General features: G+C 45.4%; 1 protein-coding gene across 1 annotated transcript in view; it reads left to right on the top strand.

The window, feature by feature from the left end:
• The window catches only part of EDA (ectodysplasin A), a 94,242-nt gene extending 73,384 nt beyond the window's left edge, over window positions 1–20,858 (top strand). The window contains exons 4-9 of the mRNA XM_063142091.1: window positions 5,890–5,916; window positions 10,770–10,940; window positions 13,173–13,207; window positions 13,609–13,660; window positions 15,972–16,102; window positions 19,750–20,858. Of these exons, the coding sequence (XP_062998161.1) occupies window positions 5,890–5,916; window positions 10,770–10,940; window positions 13,173–13,207; window positions 13,609–13,660; window positions 15,972–16,102; window positions 19,750–20,001 (668 nt within the window). The 3' untranslated portion in view covers window positions 20,002–20,858. The remainder of the gene's footprint in view (window positions 1–5,889; window positions 5,917–10,769; window positions 10,941–13,172; window positions 13,208–13,608; window positions 13,661–15,971; window positions 16,103–19,749) is intronic.
• Window positions 20,859–22,656: the final 1,798 nt, after the last annotated feature.

Raw genomic sequence — 22,656 nt, 5'->3', positions numbered from 1 at the left:
ACAGTGGCCAACTATCTAAAATATATTCCAGAGCGGTAAACATAGGGATAAAACAGTAAAAAGAAAGATTAAAAACAGCAAATTAAAATGGTTCAATTTAAAACAAAGGACCAATAAATACAGTGGCTGGTCAGTGAGGAATGCTTCTTGGACAACAGTTGTTTCCAGGATGAGCCGGAAGCAGTCTAGTGTTGGTGCCTGCCTGTCCTCCAGAGGCAGGGAGTTCCAAAGAGAAGGGGCCACCACACTAAAGGCTCTTTTCCTGGTGGTCTCTAGCTGGGTCAAAGCTCTAATCGAGCCACCATCATGACATCCCATGGAAGGATTATCGTGCATACTGCTTCGGACCTCCCTACTATGAAAACGACAGGTCTCCACCATGATGGCACCAACCCCGAGCGCATGTGGACTACAGAGGGAGAAACACACTGAGATACTACTCTTGATATTCCTAGTCCCATCTTCTCACAATATGCGTAGCTCACTCTGAGAGGCACACAGTATTGAGATTGTTCAGAGAAGAGGCTAACCCAGCCTACAACTGCTCTGGCACCTAAGCCTTCCATGCTAAACTTCACTAGTCTACCATTGTCTATGTGTCCACCCCTTCCTCCCAAATTCTTCTAGAACATCATTCTTGTAAAGGTTCCATGAGTACCAAAATACGCATAATGCCTTCAGTATCACAGCATCTGATTACAACAACACTGACAGTGACTTGCACACCAGCCACTCCTAACCAGCACCAAAATCAAAACCAGCACCAAAATCCAGCTTGGGGGACCAGTCATCTGGTTAGGACAACGATTGTTCTGATTCATCCTTACCTTCATCTATGGTGGCCTCCACCTCCTCTCCAGATGCAACCGTTTGGGACCAACACTCTCTCCTCATTGGATGATGTTGGGCCTTATGCCGATCAGGTACTTAGGATATAGCTAAGTCTCTTGGCTTGGTGTTCAAGGCCCTGCTGGCTCCTGTTAAGGACCCGGTTTTTAGAGATTTCAGTCAACATGACTCCACCAGCAACTATACCCATGTTACTCACCCTCCATCATGCAATCATGGTCTAAATCCTCTATTGTTCCACCTAAGTCTCGAAAAAATTCAGGAGGAAGAATGCTGTTCCAGCTCCTCATTGTATAATTCTTGAGGCATCACAACCTAAGGGCCAACAAAAGCCCCACTTGGAACTAGTTGACTCAGAGGGAAGGAAATTGGTCTCCTTGGGCTGTAGAATTTATTCCACAGTTGTCCTTGCGCTCTGAGTTACGAACTGTGACGTTTGTATAGTGGCCTATCAACAATTTCTATGAGAGAAAGTGGCTACTTTCTTTGATCATCTTGAGAATATAAAAACCCTACTGATAATATTTGAGGCCAAAACTCACAGACTGGCAAGCCATCAGTTCAATACAGCATACTACTTGGCTGACTTCAGCTCCAAGGAGATGTTTGCAGCCATATCACTGAGATGTCATGCTTGGCTGAGAACTGTGAGACTTAACCAAGAGGCCAGATCCAGAGTGGAAGATCTTCCATTGGATGGGGAAGGGCTCTTTAGTGCCTCCACAGATGAAACATTGGACCACATCCTTCAGCTTGCAAAAGGGGGTTGCAATTCTCTTCTACCTCCATGAATCATCCTCGCTCCTACATGTGCCACCAGGGCCCATGAATATGCACTTCTCAGAATCAGCCTCTAGCAGGTCAATGTCCCAGATGTCACCTCTACCTAGGTGACCCTTCCAAAACAACTAGCACCAATGCACCAGAGGAAAATACTCCGATCAGTTGAAATACCATCTTTGATTCATATGGGGGTGGGGGGTGGAGTTCAACCCTCAACCTTCTTCTTTGCTAACTAACTCAAACCTTTCCTAGCAATGTGGGAATCAAACACGACCAGTAAATGGATACTCTTAATCATCTGGCTATACCATCAAGTTCAACTGGACCCCCATTCATAGGGTTCTGCCACTTCAGGGCATTCTGCTTCCATAGGTGTGCAGTGTGGTAACCTGTGCTCAGCTGTCCACCTTCACTAAGTAGTGCTGCTTGAATGCCAGGACATATACAGATGCAGCCTATATCTGAGTTTCTCTGCAGTTTTAGTGTAACATCTTCTGATGACTCACAGAGACCACAAAGAAGGAGGACAGGTTGCTTACCTGTAACTGTAGTTCTTTGAATGGTCATCTGTGAACTCACACACCCCATAGGGTGGGCAGGGCTTCCACCTAAAAGCTAAAATGCTAAAAACTCTAGAAAGCTAAAAACTCTAGAATGTTCCAAATGACTGTTCTGCACAGTCATATAACTCATATGTGAAGTTCACAGAGGACCACTCAAAAAACTACAGTTACAGGTAAGCAGCCTGCCCCTTTTACACCTCTGATCTTGCATAAGTGATGGTTTTGTTTGCAGCCATTGTGCGCAAGATCCTTTCTGCTCACTTCCAGGGGCCAGCATTGATGAGGAGCAGAGAGAAGTGAGCAGCTCTCCAAGGAAGTGGGTGATTGTGGGGCACTTGCAGACCATTGAGCCATGCAGGGACTCACGTGGCCCCAATCATGTAGCTGGATAGTTGATCAACCGGCAGCAGCGAGGCCACGAGCGCTTGTTGGTCCCAGGTCCCAGTAAGTCCCTCCCTCCCTAGCAAAGCGTGCTTGGAGATGTAGGATCTTCGGTGTACACAGGGCTGTGCACTAAATGGCGGATTCTCTATAAAATGGCCATCAATGCTTCAGAATTTGGGAGCCTGCACAGCCATGTATAAATGCATTGTAGTAATCTAGCCTAGATGATACCAGGGCATGGATAGCTGTGGCCAGGTTGTACTTTTCAAAGAAATTGTTCAAAGGCACTACATGTTACAGAGCATTCTTATGCATCCATCCAGAACAGACTGAACCCCCGTTATTTAGATTGAGCTTCAGTTTATTGGTTCTGATCCAGCCCTTTACTGTAACTGGATATCTGTTCAAAATGTTCACTGCTTCATCTGAATTGATGGCAAGTACTGGAGTGATCAGAATACAATGAAAATTCACTCCAAGTCCTTGGCTATAATCGCCACAGTTCCATGGGAGAAGATGGAACCTTCCAGAATCCTACAGCATAAATGCCATGAAGTGTCTCCCAGCAACACTTTCTGAAAGCAGTCAGGTATTATTAGAACTACTTGAAACATGGTGCTTCCAGTTCTAACCTATCCACAGCTATCAGTACAGAAGGGCACCATGGTTGATTAGGGTGACCATATGAAAAGGAGGACCGGGCTCCTGTATCTTTAACAGTTGTATTGAAAAGGAAATTTTAGCAGGTGTCATTTGTATATATAGGGAATCTGGGGAAATTTCCTCTTCATCACAGCAGTTAAAGTTGCAGGTGCCCTGCCCTCTTTTAAATCTGGTCACTCTAGTATAGCTCCTGCACCTTTAACTATTGTGATGAAGAGGGAATTTCACCAGGTTCTCCATATATACAAATGACACCTGCTGAAATTCCCTTTTCTATGCAACTATTAAAGATACAGGAGCCCTGTCCTCCTTTTCATATGGTCGCCCTATGGTTGATGGTACCAAAAGCTATTGAGATCAAGGAGGATCAACAAGGTTACATTCCCCTTGTCTGTCTTCGGGTGCTGATCATCCATTAAAGTGACCCAAGCCTGGTTTGTTGATTGCCAAAATCTTCCAGGCCCAAAGATCCAGAGATGATGTTTTTAGGAGGGGTCTCACAACTGCCTTCTTCCCATCCCTCAATGAAAGCATTCATTTAGTAGAAGCAACCATCTCTTCCTTGGCTAAGATACAATAAGGAATGATGGGCAGGGGTCACACAACTAAGTAGTAGGCCACACTCTTTTAATCACCTGTCCTCAGCCCACAGAAACTGAAATTTATCCCCCCCCAAAAAAAAAGGAAACTCAACAAAGATTATCTAATATTTGTACTGAAAACAATGTGGAATCCAAAACGGATGGTCAAGTGACTTTTATTTGTGAAACTCCTAGCAGACAGATCACAGTGGGCAATCAAGAAATTGGCCAATTCTTACTTGAGGGATCCAAGCCCTTCACTACTCAGAAAAGTAGTGGCAGAGGAATGTTTGTGCGTTGCTGCCATTGTTACAACAGCATAGACTCTAAAACGTGCTTTAACCCATTTTGGGTCACATTCACCTTGAGTTCTCCTCCATCTGTGCCATCATCCCAAATATTGAATTGCTCTTAGGTCCCCAGAGAACTAAGGAGCAGATTGGGTGGTACCAAAGAGGAGAGGACTAGGAAGAACCGTATCAGTTGCCTCAGCTGCTCCCGTGTTCCAGAGATCCACTAGGGCTTTGATGAGAGTGCCGGTCACTTCTACAGGGCGCTAGCTACCTGAGGAATCCTTCGGGCTCCAACCATCTCACACGCATGCAGAGATTCAAAGTCCCCACAACTCTCAGTCTGATCAGGCAATGATCTATCAGTGATAAGGACATGGGGGGAAGTCTGTGGACCCAAAAGTCTGTGAGGAGCCGGCTCTGCTTCCCCTTTGGAAAAAGTGATTCTAGTAAACGGAGCTTTTAGTGGAGCGTTTTGTGAAGAGTTTGAAGTGGCCTTCCAGGGAAAGGTGGCTTTAATTATGCAGCATTAAAGAGAACTTTTGACCGGTTTCACAAAATGAGAAAAAAAGTATTCTCCAGTCCTCTCAGAGGCCAGGTGCTGGGAGGGGAGAGACAAGCCAGGTGAAATGCATCACAGTCCAGGTGTGGCCCCAGGAGTTCCATGGTAGACCTCATTTTGTGTTCTTCAGAAAGTGTATCTGAGAAATTAATCCTGTGAATTTGCTGACAGGGAAAAATGTTATTTCTTCTCTACAGTGTCCCTTCTATGACACTAAATGACAGCAGGGGTGCAGATGCTACACACATTGGTGTAAATGAATCCAGCATGCTTTTCTGTTGAGATGACTACATTTAAGGGCGTATTTAATGGGCGAAAAGTGTCTTGTAGGGCCTCATTTTGATGATTTCAGCAACATTTCAGAATGTACATGAAAATAAGCAGGAGTACACAAGTCTTCTGCTTATTTTCATGTAACTCTCCTGTATGTACACAAGGAGGGCAAAGGCACAGGAAAGTGGTCCTAAACATAATGTCCCCTGCCCACCCCACCCAAAAAGCTGACTATGTATTGAAAGCCAGGGCACTGAAGGAAATTTTCCCCCATCATGGCATTCTTGTTACAAAATTCTTCTTGAAGGATTTTTTATAGAAATTAGTAGGGTTGTGCACCGCCTTCACTCAAATCCCTGGATTGAAGGCGAGATGGGCCAGTTAAAACCAGAGCAGCATTGGGTCGGCCGAAGGCACCCCAGGGCTGAAGCAAATAGGCCCCAAAGCCTTGGGGTGCCTCGGGCCAATTCGAGGCAGTGCAGAGCCGCTTCCCCACTGCAACTCCCATTACCTTTCACCATTTGCTGTGTTGGCCAGCACTCCAAAAACATCTGGGGGGGCACATATTCTCCATCCCTGCCTTGAGCCACTGGTTTTCAACTCTCATTCATTCGAAACAAATAAGCCGGATAGTATAGGTTTTCCAGGTCTTTTTAGGTATACGTATTTGGCCTTTGCGGAGGAGGGGGTAATTTGGAATCTTAGTCCAGCCTTCTCCAACTTAGTGCCTTCCAGATATTTTGGACTTCAACTACCATCAACCCCAACCAGCATGGATAATGCCAGGAATGCTGGGCATTGTAGTCCAAAACACATGGAGGGCAAGGGTAGGGGAAGACGGACCTAACCTATGAAAATTGTCATCTGTCTTTTCATTCGTTGCTAATGTCTATAAGCCTTAATTTCTGGTGGCTGAAACACCTTCTGTTTTTCTTTTGTAGGCACAAGTTCCTCTAAAAAGAAAAAAGGTAAGTAAGTGTGTGTTCATAACTCTTCTGTCCAGCCCCAATGCATACAGAAAAACAGCAGTAAACACTTGAATCTATCCTATCTAAAAAGACAAGATCGCCTTTGCCGCGGGTGGCTCGTTCCACTTGCCTGAGCTCAGTCTGGCTTTCCTTGTTATTGCATCCTCTGAGCAGGCCTCCCAGCTGTTTTCCCACAGTGCCGGGGTGGTAGACATGCCTGGTACTCCCTACCAGGGCCAGAGGCAAGGCCACTGCCCACCTTGTCTGTCTCTCTCTCTCTGTCTCTGTCTCTCTCCCTCTCCGTGTGGCCGATCGCTGGAGTGGGAAAGCTGTCCAGGTGCTCAGGCAGTTTTTTCTGAGCATAACTGATGCCTCCAAATATGGTGGTAGTTCAAGCAAAGGAAAGGGGATATTCTCCCAGCTTTGTAAGCAGGAATCTCACTTGGACGGAAAATCAAATGCGCACTAGCATTGCCTGCCTGCACGTGCTGCGTTTGGATTACATGTCATTGTGTTACACCTGAAGTAGCAGCTAATTTAGTAGCAGAACAGGCCTCTGGGGCAGGATTAACAGAAACAGCTGTAGTGTGATGCCGCCGGGGGGTGGGGGGGAGTCTGCCTAGTGAAACCTGGCTTAGGTGCACACTTGATCCTGTTTTAAGGGGAGTCTAGGATGAAGATGATTTAAACCCAAGGGATTTAATAATAAATGCTATTGGGGTTACGGGTGTAAGATTTGCAATGAGGTTCAAGGTTATAGTTTTATATGAGTGTCAAAGAAACTGGCAGGAGGTATTGTTCTAAGGTAGCTGCTGTTTTTATTCCCCTCCCAATGCGCCATGTAGGAGCTGTAAAGAGCCATCTTATGGCCCTTAGACAGCGTTTGAGGGCTGTGGAATCTTTGGATTCCCAGATCCGAGGTCAGAGGCAGCACATGGAGATAACGGCGGCAACTGCCTTTCCGAGGTTGCTTTTGTGACCTCAGGGAGGGGGTAACGGGGGCACTCCTGGGGGAGGGGAGGGGGGAGGGGGCAGCTCACGCTGCACCCTCAGGCCTCTCCAGATTCCTTCCCTTCCCCTCCGCAGTGCCACAGCTAGACAGGGAGAGTTACAAAAGAAAACTGTTAAGAAGAATTACGGGAAGAAGGGAAAAACTAGGAAGGATTGTTGTGTAAAGGAATACAACATGTGTGCATTCTCAGTGCTTAAGCTCTCATGAAAGGGGGATTGCCAAGGCCTTTTGCCTGTGTGGGAAATTGACCATCACTCTGTAAAGGTGAGCAGAGGCTGTAATTGCTCATTAGTGAGAGAGAAACATTCTGCATATGCTCAGAGGCATTATTCTTTATTTACATTTTCTTTTTGACTACATTTCTGAAATTTAAATAAATTCTAATCATTCTAAATTTGCAGATACGCAAATAAGAATATACGAGTCATTCTAGGGACCCTACTGTTTACATCACTCCAGTGCGAAAACTATTTGTTCTTACTTTGGTTTCTATTCTTTACCCAGTTACTGATCCGTAAGAGGACCTCTCCTCTTATTCCATGACTGCTAAACTTGCTCAGGAGTCTTTCGTGACTTTGTCAAAAGCCTTTTGGAAATCCAAGTAAAAAATGTCTACCAGGTCAGCCTTGTCCACATGTTTAGTGACACTTTCAAAGAACTCTGAAAGGTTAGCAAGAAAAGACTTACCTTTCCAGAACCCATAACAATTATTTTTCAGCAGGACTTGTCATCCTTCTATATGCTTACTAATTTTATCTTTAATAACTCTTTTCTGCCAAGGTACTCAGAACAGATGGTAAGCTAACTGGCCCGTAATTTTCTGGATCCCCCGTGGATCCCTTTTTAAAGATGCCCTACATCTTATGTAGATGCAAACAATACATTCACCTTCTCTGCAATCTCCTTATTCTCCCTTAGTACTCCTTTAATTTCATTGTCACCAATGTTCCAACCACCTCTCTAGCCAGTTTACAGCTTTAAAGGTTTTTTATTGTTATTTTATTAGCAATATGCTCCCCAAAATCTTTTTTTTTTCATCCCTTGTTGTCTGATTGCATTTCCTTTGTGCAAATTTGTGTTCCTCATTTGGCCAAGACTTTCATTTTCTTAAATAAGCCTTCTATTCTTTAATTCCCCAATTGTCAGTTCTGTTCTGTTTTAGAGACAGTCATTTAGAAATTGTCTCGGCCGTGAGCAGAACACAACTTGCACAAAGGAAATGCAGTCAAACTATGGGGTAATTGAAGTGAGCTGGTTCTCCTATAGATGCTTTCCTGATTTCATTCAATCTCAAGATCGCATTTTGGGCAGAGAGAAAATAGCATGTCCTCAGTACTAAATTACACTTTGGGCCTGGAATTGCTACACACAGTGATTCTTTTGAGAAGTCTTCCCCTTTAAAGTTTCTAGTCTGCTTAAAACCTCAACCCTCTGACATACAGAGCGACATCTCCTCCACTTCACTCTTCCACATCTTTCCTATAGAGCTTGTATCTAGAGATGGCTGTATCCCAATGGTACTCTCCATTCCACAGGTTCTATTATGCCCACTATGACTGGCTCTCATGGCACGACTGAGCACCATGGCTTAATTTACCCATGGGGGCTGTTGCGTCAGACCGGATGCACACAGGCGCCATTATTGCTGGCATCCACGGCACCCGGCTTGCCATGTCTTCTCATGTCATAGGAACCCAGGTTAGACAATCCTCAAATAACCCATAACTTATCTAACCCTCAAGCAACCAGAGAGCTTCAGCTATTGGATGGTATAGCCTATGCGGCAGAGTCTTGCTATTTACTGTTTTACTCTGTACAGCACCATGTACATTGATGGTGCTATATAAATAAATAATAATAATAATAATAATATAGCAATGTAATAAATAAATAAACGAACGAACGAACCCTTGCTGTCTGGGTTCACATGATACAACAAGCCATGGCAAGCCAGGCACCCATGGGTAAATTGTTGCAAAATGCAATAGCCCCCAGGGGTAAATTGTTCCCTTCATAGCAAATGCAATAAGCCATGAAGGGGGAGGGTGGAGCATAGAAGTGAGTGGTCCATTGGACTAGTCCAAGCACTTTGTCCACCTCCTCTGGCCTCAACAACTGATAGTCATCCTATAAAATTAGACGAGTTGGTGTTCTGGACAACTCGCCAATGGGAATGCATTAATTGTAAAGTCCAAGTCATGAAAAATACAAGTAAATTTTATCTTCAAAGAGGCTTGCAAACTTCTCATAGCAACGCCTCTTTCCCTTTGGCCCAGATTGCAGCAGGCTGTGAACCACTCGGAAAAGTGCTGCTGGTCAACACCGAAAAGATGCAGTGCTGTTGGGGAAGCAGCTTCCTCTTTGGCACAATCACGGCTGCAGAATAGGCTTGATCATAAGCTCAGTCAGACTCTGTATTTTAGCCATCTACCCTCTTGACTCTGGACCATGTGGAGTCATCCTTGCATCCTCTTTATCTCCTTCATTTGCAAAATTTGTAACGTTTGTATCATATACTGCGGCATCACTTTCAATTTAGTTTCAGTTTTGTGAGATTTAGCCCAAACTGCGCGCCTCTGGCCAAGAGGAAATGCGATTAGTCCTATTGAATTCCAAACTGCAAGAGCTACAGTGGAACACAGCTGGATGCAGGTTCTACCCCTGTCCTGAGTTTTAGATTGGCAACACATTGAGGCAAGGACCAGTTGTCTTGGAACCAGGCATATTTCTGGCATTATATTCATAATAAATATTAGTGCTACACCAAACTTTCATGAGATTATGAAATATTTGCTGGGAACATTGTTGCATTGGAGGATACAGTAATCTTTGTGAAAATGCCATCGCCACCCCACCCACCTGCACACACACACACACACTACAATGTGTGTTGCTGCTTTGGGACAAGGGAGTCACGAAAACTCTCCTCCAGGACTACTGAATTGCAAGACGTTTGCTGTTGCCAGCTCCAGTGAGGTGCGGCTCCACCCACGCTGTTGCTTCCCAGAGGTTATGCCTTCCGAGGCCCATTCACATTCTGCTGTAACCGGTCAGATATGATTACTAGATTGGAGTGAGGGTGGGACCAATTCCCTACCTTTAGTGTATGAAAAATCTTCCAAAAGATTGTGTTTTGCAGAGGGTAAAGATGCTTGTGAAATGCTCCTCCCCTTATTTCAGCCCAGCCCTAAATCTTAAAGGGAACATCAAGCACCTCGTCCACTGTGTTCAACACTCTAAACACTTGCTTGGCTTGAATTAAAAAAATCTATTTATTGCATCTATTAGTTGCTTTATAAACATTCAGGATCAATTATAAAATAAAGTGAAAACAGTAAAATAGTGTGGGGGGGGAATGAAATCCAAGTCCAGCATACAAGGATAAGCAAACGCCATCAACAGTAAAAATAAATTAATCGCAGAGAAGAGCTAAAACCCACGCCCTAAATGCTGAGCCAATAGCCATTGCCAACAGAGACTGATAGCAAAATGTGGAGGGGGTGTCAGAAATTCCTTAACCTGGCACCAAAAAGACATGAGCAAGCAGCAATCCCTCTCCCTCATAGCCACCGCCTGTTTGTTTGAGGGAGGCAGTCCGAGGACTGAAGCCAAGCTGAGCGAAACCTCCACATCCACATCTCTTAAACGCCTTCTTGTCTCAGTAGATGATCTCTTGCTGAGTCTGTCTCTCTTGGGAGCTTTGAAAAGTTCCAGGTTAGTTAGTTGTTGGGGGCTGGCTAGAGGGCCTGCTTCAACCAGCATGGCTGTCCTATGGGAGCACATGAGGACCTTTGGAAACCATGTTGATGGAGGTGAAGCTGAACATCCTTTATCTCCACAGGCAAGAAAACTGGGCCCCCCGGACCCACCGGGCCCCAAGGCCCCCCTGGACCTCCAGGGCCCCCTGGAATCCCAGGGATCCCTGGCATACCAGGCACCACAGTGATGGGCCCTCCTGGCCCCCCAGGACCTCCTGGCCTCCAGGGCCCTCCCGGGCTGCAAGGCCCTGCCGGTAAGTGCGAGGGAGGCTGAGGGAGGGCGTTACTGCAAAGACGGTAGAAGCACAGCACCACACATGATGTTAGAGCACGGGGGCCCCAACCCCTTTGAGCCCAGGGGTAGGTACATTTGGAAATTTGAGGAAACGTGGTTGACACTATCACAAAATGGCTGCTGGTGGCATAGCTAGTCAGAAGGGATAAGAAGCTGAATACAAGGCAGAGGTTGGGTGTGAAATACAAATGCCAAGCCACAGATTTGACCCCACAAAGCACAACAAAATGGCCATTTCTCAGAAGGCAAACTGATGAGGCACAGAGACTAGTAATGTGCCACCCAGGGGGCAGCTCAAGACTCATCACCTCTCTCTCGCCCACCCAGGATCACCGCCAAAACATGCACCCCCTTACTCTCTCAAGATTACTCACTCACACACACACTCGGAACCATTCCATAAAAACCCCTTGATCCAGTGAGGCATGGCTCCATCCACACTGTTACTTTCCATAAGATATCACTGGATTGATGTGATTGGCTGAAAATTGCCTTACAACTGCTGGAGCCTCAGCAGTAATTGGCTGAAAGCTTTGCCAATTCCCTGAGAAGAGGCCCCCAAAAGTGAAGCTCATAATTGGGCCCCCACTTGACTGAGAAGACTGGACCAAGGGAGTTTCGTTATGCGAACCGCTTGTTTGCAGACCTCTCGCCTGGACAGCATCGGAGTGGAAAAACAGCTTGAGTCTAGAGAATCAGACATGAGAGAGAAGCCATGGGACCAAACACAGCCAAGAGTGTCTCTGCATTAAGAAAAGCTCCGCACAGCCTTACCAGGTCTCGGATCTTCTCACGTTCAAAACGGGCTCCAGATAGCAACTAATAACATCCACATGTTTTTGAATGAAAGGGGAACGCTATTGCAGCCTATTCTTTGAAATAAAATAGCACCATCTAGTAGCAGAACAAATCCTTTCATAACTTGGATACTAGATTATCTCTGTATTTTTAAAACACAAGATTATGGGGGGAAACCACAGGAGACGTCCTGGCTGTTGACGACAACATGTAATCGACCCGCAAACTTCCGCAAGTGGCCAGTCACGAGGGGGCTATAAATCTCCTACTTCACAGTAGCTGCTACTCCTGCTTTCTGCAAAATCCCACAAGCGCTATGGAGAGTTTGTGAGGAGGGAGAGGTGACTTCTGATCCTATACCTGTATTTTGCAGAGCAGCATCGACACACTGCAGGCACTTTCTGTCAAAGGAGAACTTGCAGGAGAAAAAACTCTCTCTCTCTCTCTTTGATGGGAGAGGTGGTTTCTCACTTGGGCTTTTGCTGGCAGCAGGAGGAAGGGGCTGCACGCATCCCCTGCAGAAGTCCAGCACAAGAGCAAGCTCCCTCCGCCGCCCCCCTTCCCAGGGTTCTCTGAAGGAAGAGTCATGGGTTTGGCAAAGAAGCCAAAGAAAGATTTGCATTTGAATTAGCTTTTCTTCTTTGGAATTTTAGGGATGCATGACGTGTCTTCAGAGCCCAGCCTTGTTTCCGCAAGGATCACATCTTTTGTTTGGTTTCGACAAGAAGCACATGCACTGGATGTGAAACGCTTGTGTAAAATTGATACCAAGTCAAGCGTAACTAAGTGCAATATTGGCACAGATATTGTAACCTAGAAGCTAAAGGAACAGAGAATAAACTCTTCTAGGGATTTTTTTTGGTTAAAGAACCCAAACATATGCTTTTGAAACACAACCTCTAGTAAACGACGATTTCCTAATAGTCTGTACTAGTTCTTTTGATGTCTGACTTCTAAGTGCTCTGCAAAATTGTGAGGTTTTCACCATCTCTTCACTTTCTTCATTGGATCAGCCTTGATATAACTGGTTTTAGAGCAAAAGATGAAAAAGAATTTGGAAAGAATGTTCTAATGATAGAGGGTAAGGCATAGTAGCCCTCAGCAGCCATTCCGTGCCAGAAGATTGTTCCAGATGGGCTGGCTATGGATGCATCCAAGCCCACAAGTGTGAATTAACTGGGGGTTTTTTTAATTATTTTCACGGGGATCATTTGTAACCTTTTATTTCCAGATGAGGCTATAGCCCTTTTCGTATGAAGGCAAGTTATAATATGGCTCAAGCACGATGTTCTGTCCCTAGGCAACTGAAATCCCAATGCTGTGAGAGATCCTGTAGAGATGGTGGTGAGAACCATGGTAAACACCACCTGATTATACATATTCTGTTTTGCAGGTAGCACAGACAAAGCAGGACCTAGAGATGCTCAGGTTAGTGGACTGCCTTGGGGGAGAACGTCAGTAGAACTTTGACCCAACTGAATCTGCACCTTCTTTTTCATGTGATGAACAGGCTACATTTTCTAGACATGCCTTTTTATTAAAGCAAAGGTAGCTTTCTCAACAAATGCCACTGATGACTTGCCTTAATGCTTGCACAAATGCCAGAAGAACTGCCTTCTCTCAGATTAATTTCCCGAACAAGTTCTGCCGAATTGCTTTTTAACAAATTCTTGGCAGCCACATTGCACATTTTGGCACTTCTGTCTCAAGACATATACGAGAAAAGCAAATAAAGTCCTTTGTATAAATGAATGCATTTAGTCTCATATGGACAAGAGTATAAAATTCTGAACCTGTTTAATCTTGATTTGCTGTATTCTGACTTGCAGCCAGCTGTGGTTCATCTCCAAGGACAAGGGTCAGCAATTCAAGTCAAGAATGGTAAGAATCCCAATCAATTGGCCACTGAATACTTCTCTGCCAGTTCCATTGCTTGTAATTTTTTTAAAGAACACTGTTACACAAGGCAATGGCTCAGGTCCCAGTCTTCGCAGTATAACAATTTATAACCACATGAATCCCCTATCTGATCACCCTTTGTTCTCCTTATCCTCGTCTCTCTCAGGAACTTCCAATCAGTTAAATTAGTTGCCAAACCAACTAATTAACCTTTTTTGCTTTTCACATTCAGCAGATCTTCCTTTTTCAAGCCACACCCTCCATTCCCCCACGTTTAATCTTTTGTTGCCCTTGTCTATGTCTTCCAAGTTCTCCTCCCAACAAAAGTGGTCTTTCATGCTTCACTACTGCTACCACCACAATGAATCCTAATTCTTTTTATTGTGCCATGGCCCTGCCTCGTTCATGGAATTTTATTGGGAATCCAGATGTCAGCATCTTCCACTCCTCCTTCTCCTGTGGTTTCCTACCACTTCTTCCAAATATTTTTCACTATGGAAAATCCTTTAAGGAGGTAAAGCTGGAGCTGCTGGAACATGCTTTCTGATTCAGGGCAACATTAGGACCCCCACCATCTGGAAGCACCCTGAGTCTTGGGTCCCTTCATTAAAACACTGGTCATGCTTTGTAGAATTTTCACATGGAAAGGAGGGCTTCCTCTTTTGCCAGGTCCCATGGGTCTTTCTAACACGCAGAGCATTATTCCAAGGATCAAGGGAGTGGTGAGCCTCCGTTGCCCGTGCACATGTTCAATACAGAGAGCAGATGGTGGCTCTGCAATCTCTTCTCCCAGTGCTCAGTCTTCATGGGGCTATTTTTTTCTTAGAAAAGAATTGTACTTCTGCAACAAGGGGTTACCCCAAGCCTGCTAATTCTTTGGGGTGTTTGGCAGCATGGGATTTGGGGGAGGGGTGCTATTTTGCAGTGGTTCTGCTCTTATCTGGCTGAGTTCTCCCATAATATAGTGTGTGTGTATAGAGGGGGCTTTTGTTCAGGGGTTCCTTGGGATTCTATTTTTTGTACTTTTCAACATTGACATGAAGCCACTGGAACAAAACTATGGTGCAACCATATTTGGAATACTGTGTACAGTTCTGATCACCATACTTACAAATAGATATTATGCAGAAAAGGGCAACTAAAATGATGAAGGGGCTGGAGCATCTCCCCTATGAGGAAAGGTTACAACAGCTGTGATGGTTTAGTTTGGAAAAAAGGAGGCTAAGGAGGGACATGATAGAGGTGTACAAAATTATGCATGGTAGGGAGAATGTGGATACGGAGACATTTTTCTCCCGTAATACGAGAACCCAGGGTCATCCCATAAAGCTGATTGGTGGGAGAGATTCAGGACATATAGAAAAAAGTACTTCTTCACACAGCACATACTTAAACTACCACAAGACATAATAATGGTCACCAATTTGGATGGATTTAAAAGGGGGTTGGATAAATTCCTGGACAAGGCTATCAATGGCTACTTGCCCTGACAGCTATGTACTACCTCTGGTATCCAAGGCAATAAGCCTTTATACACCAGTTGCTGAGGAACATGGGTGAGAGGATTTTCTTGCACTTGTGTCCTGCTTATGGAATCCTGGTCAACAGCTGGTTGGCCACTGTGCGAACAGAAATTTGGACGAGATGGACTCTTGGTCTGATCCAGCATCAGGGCTTTTATGTTCTTACGATAGGGGCTATATGGAGCTTAGAGGTTAGGTCTCTTTTGGCTTGTAAGTCAGTTTGGGGGCCCTTTTAGATTCAAAAGAAGGCCAGAAATAATTTTATAAACAAATACTATAGCTCTATCCAAATGGGAACTGCAACGAAAGGCGGCAGCAGGGTGGGGAGCTCCTGTTCATGGCTGACTGGATTCCTTGCCTCCTCCTCCAGGAGACCCCCTCCAACCCCTTCCCTCCCCAACAGCAGGTCAGTATCCCATGGCTGCAAGGATGGTCCGTCCTCATTGGGCTGATTTGGGCTTTTTTCCTAAAGGGTTTGTTGTACTTCTGCAAATCCTAGGACTCCCCCAAGCCTGTGTTCTCCTCCCACCCGTGGGTTGATGGTGCCATTTTGCTACAGGAGCACTAGCGCTTGGAGAACTGAGATCGCTATAAGATTATGATGGTGGTGGTGGAGACCTTCTTGATTATGCAACACTTAACCAGAGGGTCTTCACCAAAGTAGGGTTGCGTTTAGTAAGAAATCAAATCTGGATAGAGTCTGTATTTGTGCTGCTCTTGTGCTTTTCATCCTGACGAGTACTGAGTGACTGCCGTTTTCTCATACTGAGATCTTTCAGGTGGAGTGCTCAATGACTGGTCCCGCATCACGATGAACCCCAAGGTGTTTAAGCTGCACACCCGCAGTGGAGAGCTGGAGGTACTGGTGGACGGCACATACTTCGTCTATAGTCAGGTAGAAGTGAGTACGGTCTTAGGCCTAACTCCTTTTCTTATATCCTAAATGCTTTGAGGAACCATAAAGTTAAAGGCAAGGAAAGTGTGTTGGTTAATAAGCATTCCATATTTTAGGGAATAAGGGATGATGGGGTGAGGGTGCGGGGCGGGGGGCAAAGTAATGCCACGAAAATACTGGCTGTGTTAGATCCTGGAGCATGTCTGCATTTTGTATGTCTTTCAATATCCTCCATTCACCTTCTACCCTTCCGTTCTTGAAATTGGGCTGAGATTTCATTGCAAAGTTGTTAAACCAGATGCCTTTCCTAAATCCAGAAGGGAAGGGGGACACCATGAACTGAATGGGTAAGGCCCATAGCTCAAGTCCCTCATTCAGTCTCCAGCATCTCTAGAACCATCAGGTGTAACATTAGAAGAAATCTGCTAACAGCGAGAGCAGCTCAGCAGTGGGACAGGCTGCCTTAGAAAGGGGCGAGTTCTCTTTCATGACCTCTGTGCACCACACATTCGGGCTCTGAGCCTGTGGAGTGTCCTGTTCAGGAAACTTACATAGCTGAGGGATTTTGGTGGGAGCCCTCCCCCACCGTCCCATTGCACATAGAATAGCAGAGTTGGAAGGGGCCTACAAGGCCATCGAGTCCAACCCCCTGCTCAATGCAGGAATCCACCCTAAAGCATCCCTGACAGATGGTTGTCCAGCTGCCTCTTGAAGGCCTCTAGTGTGGGAGGCCACAACCTCACCAGGCAACTGATTCCATTGTCGTACTGCTCTAACAGTCAGGAAGTTTTTCCTGACGTCCAGCTGGAATCTGGCTTCCTTTAACTTGAGCCCGTTATTCCGTGTCCTGCACTCTGGGAGGATCGGGAAGAGATCCTGGCCCTCCTCTGTGTGACAACCTTTTAAGTATTTGAAGAGTGCTATCATGTCTCCCCTCAATGTCCCTAGCGGGTCCCTGTCTATTCCTTCAGTTTCCTTTCGACCGCCTCATTGGGAACTTCTCTTCATTTAGTGAGCTGTTCTTGCAAACTGCTGCAGTTTTGTTCCTTCTTTTCTTCTCATACTGTTATTTTTACATATTAACTTTTTCTTTTGTTTTGTGGTCTTTGTAATCGCCTTATTGCCTCAGGCCGTATGGCCCTATGGGCGCCTTTCCACAAATGTGACCTCCGTGGAAGTAAACTTCTGCCCACAGATGGCCATTGCGTTTATCTTTTCTGCCTTGGGGAATGACACGCATCAGTCTGACCGACTTTGTGCAGTTTTGTGGAAGAAGGCACTTGAGGTGGTGGATGTCTCAAAGAAGCCTATGGCTTCAACTAACCCTTCAGAGGGTCTGCAAAAAACTGTGTCTTTACCAGGGTCTTCCTCATCCTCTAGTTGTTCTCTGTCTATGGGCCAAATTGACCCACGACCTCCTGGGTGGTCAAAGAGCCAAACCGACCGACCCACACTGGGATGGTCACTGAGCCAATACAAACCCCCCCCCCTCACCTGGACAGTCATTAACACTTTCCTTGGCAAAAATGTAGTCAGTGACAACCAGACCTCCAAAACCTTCTTAGTCTAAGAAGAAGCAAATGAAGGAGTCTAAGAAAATGGTGGAATGGGAATCAGGACAGTCTATATCAGCCGCTTTGATAAGAGTCCCCTCTCCACCACCATTGTGGACATCAGCTGCTGTAGTACTGATGCAAGACCCAGTTCTGATAGTGTCGACATAATAGGATGAGATCAGAAATACCTCGCCAGCACCATCATCGATCATCAGAACCAATCCTTTTAGTTCGGCCAAGGCTCACCGCATTGCACTGGGTCCCAGACTCGATGTTCTCCAGCTACTCAGCATGGAGGGACCATGCCTCTAGATTGCACGAGCAACCCAGGTATCATTCTAGATCGCTGCTGCCCAACTGAGACAGGCAGTTTGACTGGGTCGTGCTTCGCAACAGACTTCATTGTTGGGATGATCTGCATCATGAAGATCAAGGGAGCGAGGATTATTACTTTTGCCCAGATTATTTGGGGGACAAGCCTCTCTAGGCCTCCGGATGAGAATCTATTCCTGGCTCCACCACCTGTATCTTTGTCTGTGGCAATTCAGCCAACACAGTTCACCACTCTGGCCTTGATGACACTACGTCTGTCAAGTGCATTGAGTCAACTGCCCCCTATAGGGCGATTTTTGATCCAACCCACTTCTGTAGAAGTCTTGCCACGCATACACCAACTGATACCATGGAACCAGTGCGGTCTCAACAGCCAGACCTCCAGTTTCCGATATGGATGAGCATCAGTCCAACTCCTCTGTAGCATTGTCTATTTTTTCTCCATATGCAAGAATGGGTGTTGAGGATCTAGCTTCTCTGTCTGAAGATTTAGGTCAACTTTCAGAACAGATCCTTCAGTTGGCTCCATCTCTGGTACTAGAGGCACAAGAATTTGTTCCCCCAGTCAAGGATCTGATTTTTTATGCGGCCTATACCTAAATGTCTGCCCTGGTGGCAATCCCGCTCCTTCCAGTGCTGTGTCAAACCATCCAGCAGTCCTGGAAGGCCCCGTTATCCATGCCCCACCCCACCCCCCACATCTAAGCAGCTTAAGAGCATGTGTCGTATCCAAGAAAAGGATGCAAATTTTCATTTTATACACCCTGCTCCCAACTCTGTCATCACGGAGGCTTTTCAGGGGAAGTCTTGGGGGTCTATTTGTCACCTGCAGACAAGGAGGGGTGATGACTGGACTTGATGGGCAGGGAGATTTATTCTTCTGCAGTTTGGGGATTGAAGTTGTCCAGCTGCAAGGCAGCCATGTCCTACTACCAATTATTTTTTATGGGGAAAGGTTGGAAACCTGTTTGAACACCTTCCTGGTGACAAACAGGATCTGGCCCAGATTTTTCAGGGTGAGGCTATACACCTCTCCCACTAACAAATTAATACCTCCTGACATCATCAATTGCAATGCCAAGGCCATAGCTGGCTTTGAGACCGCATGCTCGGCTGAGGTCTGCAGAATTCTCACAAGGTGCCCAATCCTGTGTCAAGGATCTTTTGATGGATAGAGACTGTTTAATGTGAAGACCAATGAGGCCAGTTTGGGGTGACCCAGCATATGGGGCTGGGACACCCACCCATTCAGTACACACAATGCTTGTGGTCTTACCCATCTTTGTATCTGAACCAACAGACACCAATGTAAGCAGATGTCTCCCAGTGAGTTAAACAGCCTCCCAGTGCAGGTCAGCCCATTCACATGTAGAATTAGCCAACAAAGCATGTGCCTGCTTGGGGCACCAATCTCTGAAGCTGAAGACAAATCAGAGCCTCAATTTTTTGTTAAATGCAGGGATGTTTCTTGGACAGATTTCTGGAGATTGATTGTATCAAAGTTTTACGCTAATTTGTTCAAGATTCCCAGCCATACCCTTGGTTTTCTTGCCGTTCTGTTGCAAAACGTTGTGCAGTCTCTTGTTTCAGAGTGGCTTGCAACCATGGTGAGATGGAGACAGTAAGAAGCAATAGAAGTTATTCATTCTGCATTTGAACAATGAATGTGGTTTCTGAAATCCATCTAGATGGTCCATGAAACGTAGCCGTGCCCTTGCTCTTCTTCTAGTGATGCTGTTTTTTTCTCTGTCCATTTCCAACCAGGTATATTACATAAACTTCACAGACTTTGCTAGCTATGAGGTGGTGGTGGATGAGAAGCCCTTCTTGCAATGCACACGAAGCATTGAGACAGGCAAGACCAACTTCAACACCTGCTACACTGCTGGTGTTTGTCTCCTCAGAGCCCGCCAGAAGATTGCAGTGAAAATGGTCCATGCCGACATCTCCATCAACATGAGCAAGCACACCACCTTCTTTGGAGCCATACGCCTAGGAGATGCACCAGCGTCCTAAAGGAACTTGACATATAAGGAGGAGGCTCCCCAAACTGCATAGTGCTGCTCTTCAAGAGTTGCAGGTGGCTGTATAACCCCTGATAAGTGCCACAGGGAAAACTGACACGTGATATTTCTTTGTTGATGTAAATGCAGGAAGGAAGAACATGAATCCCTGTGGTTTGTATTAGGGTAGTGTTGAAAGGCAGATGATGGAGCATTTGGAGAGGGATGAACAAGCCTGTGTGACCTTCCATCAGTGTTTCACATCTTGCAGCACTGATACTCACTCAAGACTTGTGTTAATGGGATTATTTCCTGCTTATCTGTTGCACTAACAAGGACAGCTATCACAGGAGATGACAGAAGGCATGCCTCTACAGAGTTGTTCATTGGTGTGCTCGTGTACACCAAAGAAAGGATTGGGGGTTGTGCTTCTCCACAAAGCCAAGCAAGTTCCTTTGTAGAGCAATGGTGTCCCACTGTGGGGGGGAGAACAAGATGGTGTCGACAATAATCCAATGGATCAAGAGCTTCTGGGCAGTATTTGGAAGCTGGCAGCAGATGCTGTGACCACCAGAACAGCATTGTGCTTGTCAACAAAATAAAATGCTTTTCAGCAAGCTAGTTCTTCCAAATGCTCATGTTACCAAGGAAACAAGTAGCAATGCCAGCAAAGCCCATAGCAATCTTTAATGCCAAATAAAGGGTGACCCTCAGACCCTTCCAAGGGAAAATGTTCCTGTAACTAGGAGCTTCACATTTAAAAAAGTATTGATGTCGATGAGGAACTAGTCACAGGGCTTTGTAAAGTTGCATTCTGACCAGTTAAAATATTCTGGCAAAAAGGGAAGTCTGCTTTAAAGTCATATACGTTCGTACAGGCTTGTGTGTACCTGTTTTGCAATCTTCCTATCTTCAGCCTGAGAGCAACAACTGATTCTTGTCTAGAGAAATCTGTTCCAATTAGTGAGCTGAATCATAGACAAATAAAAAATTGTGTGATCTTTTGGTTGCGTATCTTATGTGATGCCGGTTCTTGACAAGCTTTTCCAAGACAGATTTTTTTTTTATTAGAAAGGGAGGCTGACAAAGCGCAGACTCTGGAATTTAGGGAGCAAGTCCATTCTGAGGGATTTTCTTGGGAAATAAAAAAAAATAATGTATTTCAGTTGAGGAAAATAGTCTGCACAGATAAATTTCAGCCAAAGTTCAAAGCAGCAAATGCCTTCTTGCAACAGGTGGGTTCAGGCAGAACAATTTGCCTGCTTCAGATAATGAACCCAAGTGTGTGTTTTTAAGCTGTGAGACAGATCCTCTGGAGGACCCAGTAAGCATTGATCTAACAGACAGACAGAGGGACCTTTTAGTGGTCTCCCCCCACCCTTTGTAATAGTGAGGCAAGACAGTGAGGAAAGACAGGCTTTGTGGATATAACCCATGTTGAATGGAACAGACAAATATCGTTACAATCTTGCTTAGCCCTGCCCATTCTCAAAAACACCTGTCCTAATGGAGCTGTTTTCAACCCACCCCAAGATAGTTACAGCCTAGAGAAGCACAGGAGAGACCATTTTAAGCTGGTCAGGCCCATGTGGGCGGTGTCTGCTGCATGTACCAGTTTTGAAAGCAAAGTGAGATGGGGGGATGTCCAGAGGGTCCTCTGACTTAGAAGTCGAGTGCTGTATTCGGAGTAAGGGTTATGGAAAGCCCGAAGATGAGAGCATTGATAAGATGTAAATTGACACTTCCTGACTGTGTGAACATGAATTCTTTGGAATTCTGTTCTAATGGCTCTGCTATTTTGATCTCTGGCATGTTTTCAAGCCCTGTGGGAACATGCAGAAACGTAGCAACAACAACAAAAAGTATTGAGAAGCTTGTATTCATGGCTGGATCTTTTGTACGCTGGCAGCAAAATTGACAGTGGCAGCCACTTACAGGTGCCTTGCTTAAGAAACTGCCTAGTTGCACCCGAAAATATAACCTCAGCTTACCATACTCTGGGCCTCTCTTCGTTGTGCCGACAGGCTGATGTGACAAACCAGCCTCCCAACAGGACAGCATCTTTCTGCACACAGCCCAACTCTGCAACCTTTTCTGCTTGACAGTGCTTGCAGTTGGTTTTGTCATGATTGAAGAACACTGGTTATTCAGAGTTCTAAAAGTGTAATAAATAAATCTCTCTGCTCAAGCTCTGATTGGCAAAAGAGCTGCACGCATGGGACAGCCAGCCCATCTTTCAGGGCCAGGAGTTAGACGGGGCACCCTGATGCTGCTCGATTGGTCAGCATCTTTATTAACAATATGATTTGTATATAGAATATATATATATATAATGTATATAAACAGGGATGTAAGTTTATGTAAATTGACTTATTTTCTTTGCAAATAAAACTTTTCTGATCTTATTTCAACTGCTCTTCTGCTACATTTGGAAGATTTCAGGCCACAGTGGCTGTGGAGGAGTTCTGAGGGGTTTCTCTGTGAATCTGGCTCTCAAAGGATCTGAGCCTTGAATTTCTGATAGGACACGGAACATTCTGGACAGTAAAATGGAGAAATCCCGACATGCTTGATAGAAAGGAAAACTCCTGGATCTACAGGCTCAAAACTTATTCCCTCTGGCCTTAATCTGGAGATTAATTTATACCACTCATATCTCGATTCTTTC

The sequence above is a fragment of the Elgaria multicarinata genome, chromosome 15 (assembly GCF_023053635.1).
Source record: "Elgaria multicarinata webbii isolate HBS135686 ecotype San Diego chromosome 15, rElgMul1.1.pri, whole genome shotgun sequence".
NCBI classification, from domain to species: Eukaryota; Metazoa; Chordata; class Lepidosauria; order Squamata; family Anguidae; genus Elgaria; species Elgaria multicarinata.
The sequence above is the reverse complement of the archived record's forward strand: the minus strand, read 5'-3'. Positions and strand labels throughout refer to the sequence as shown.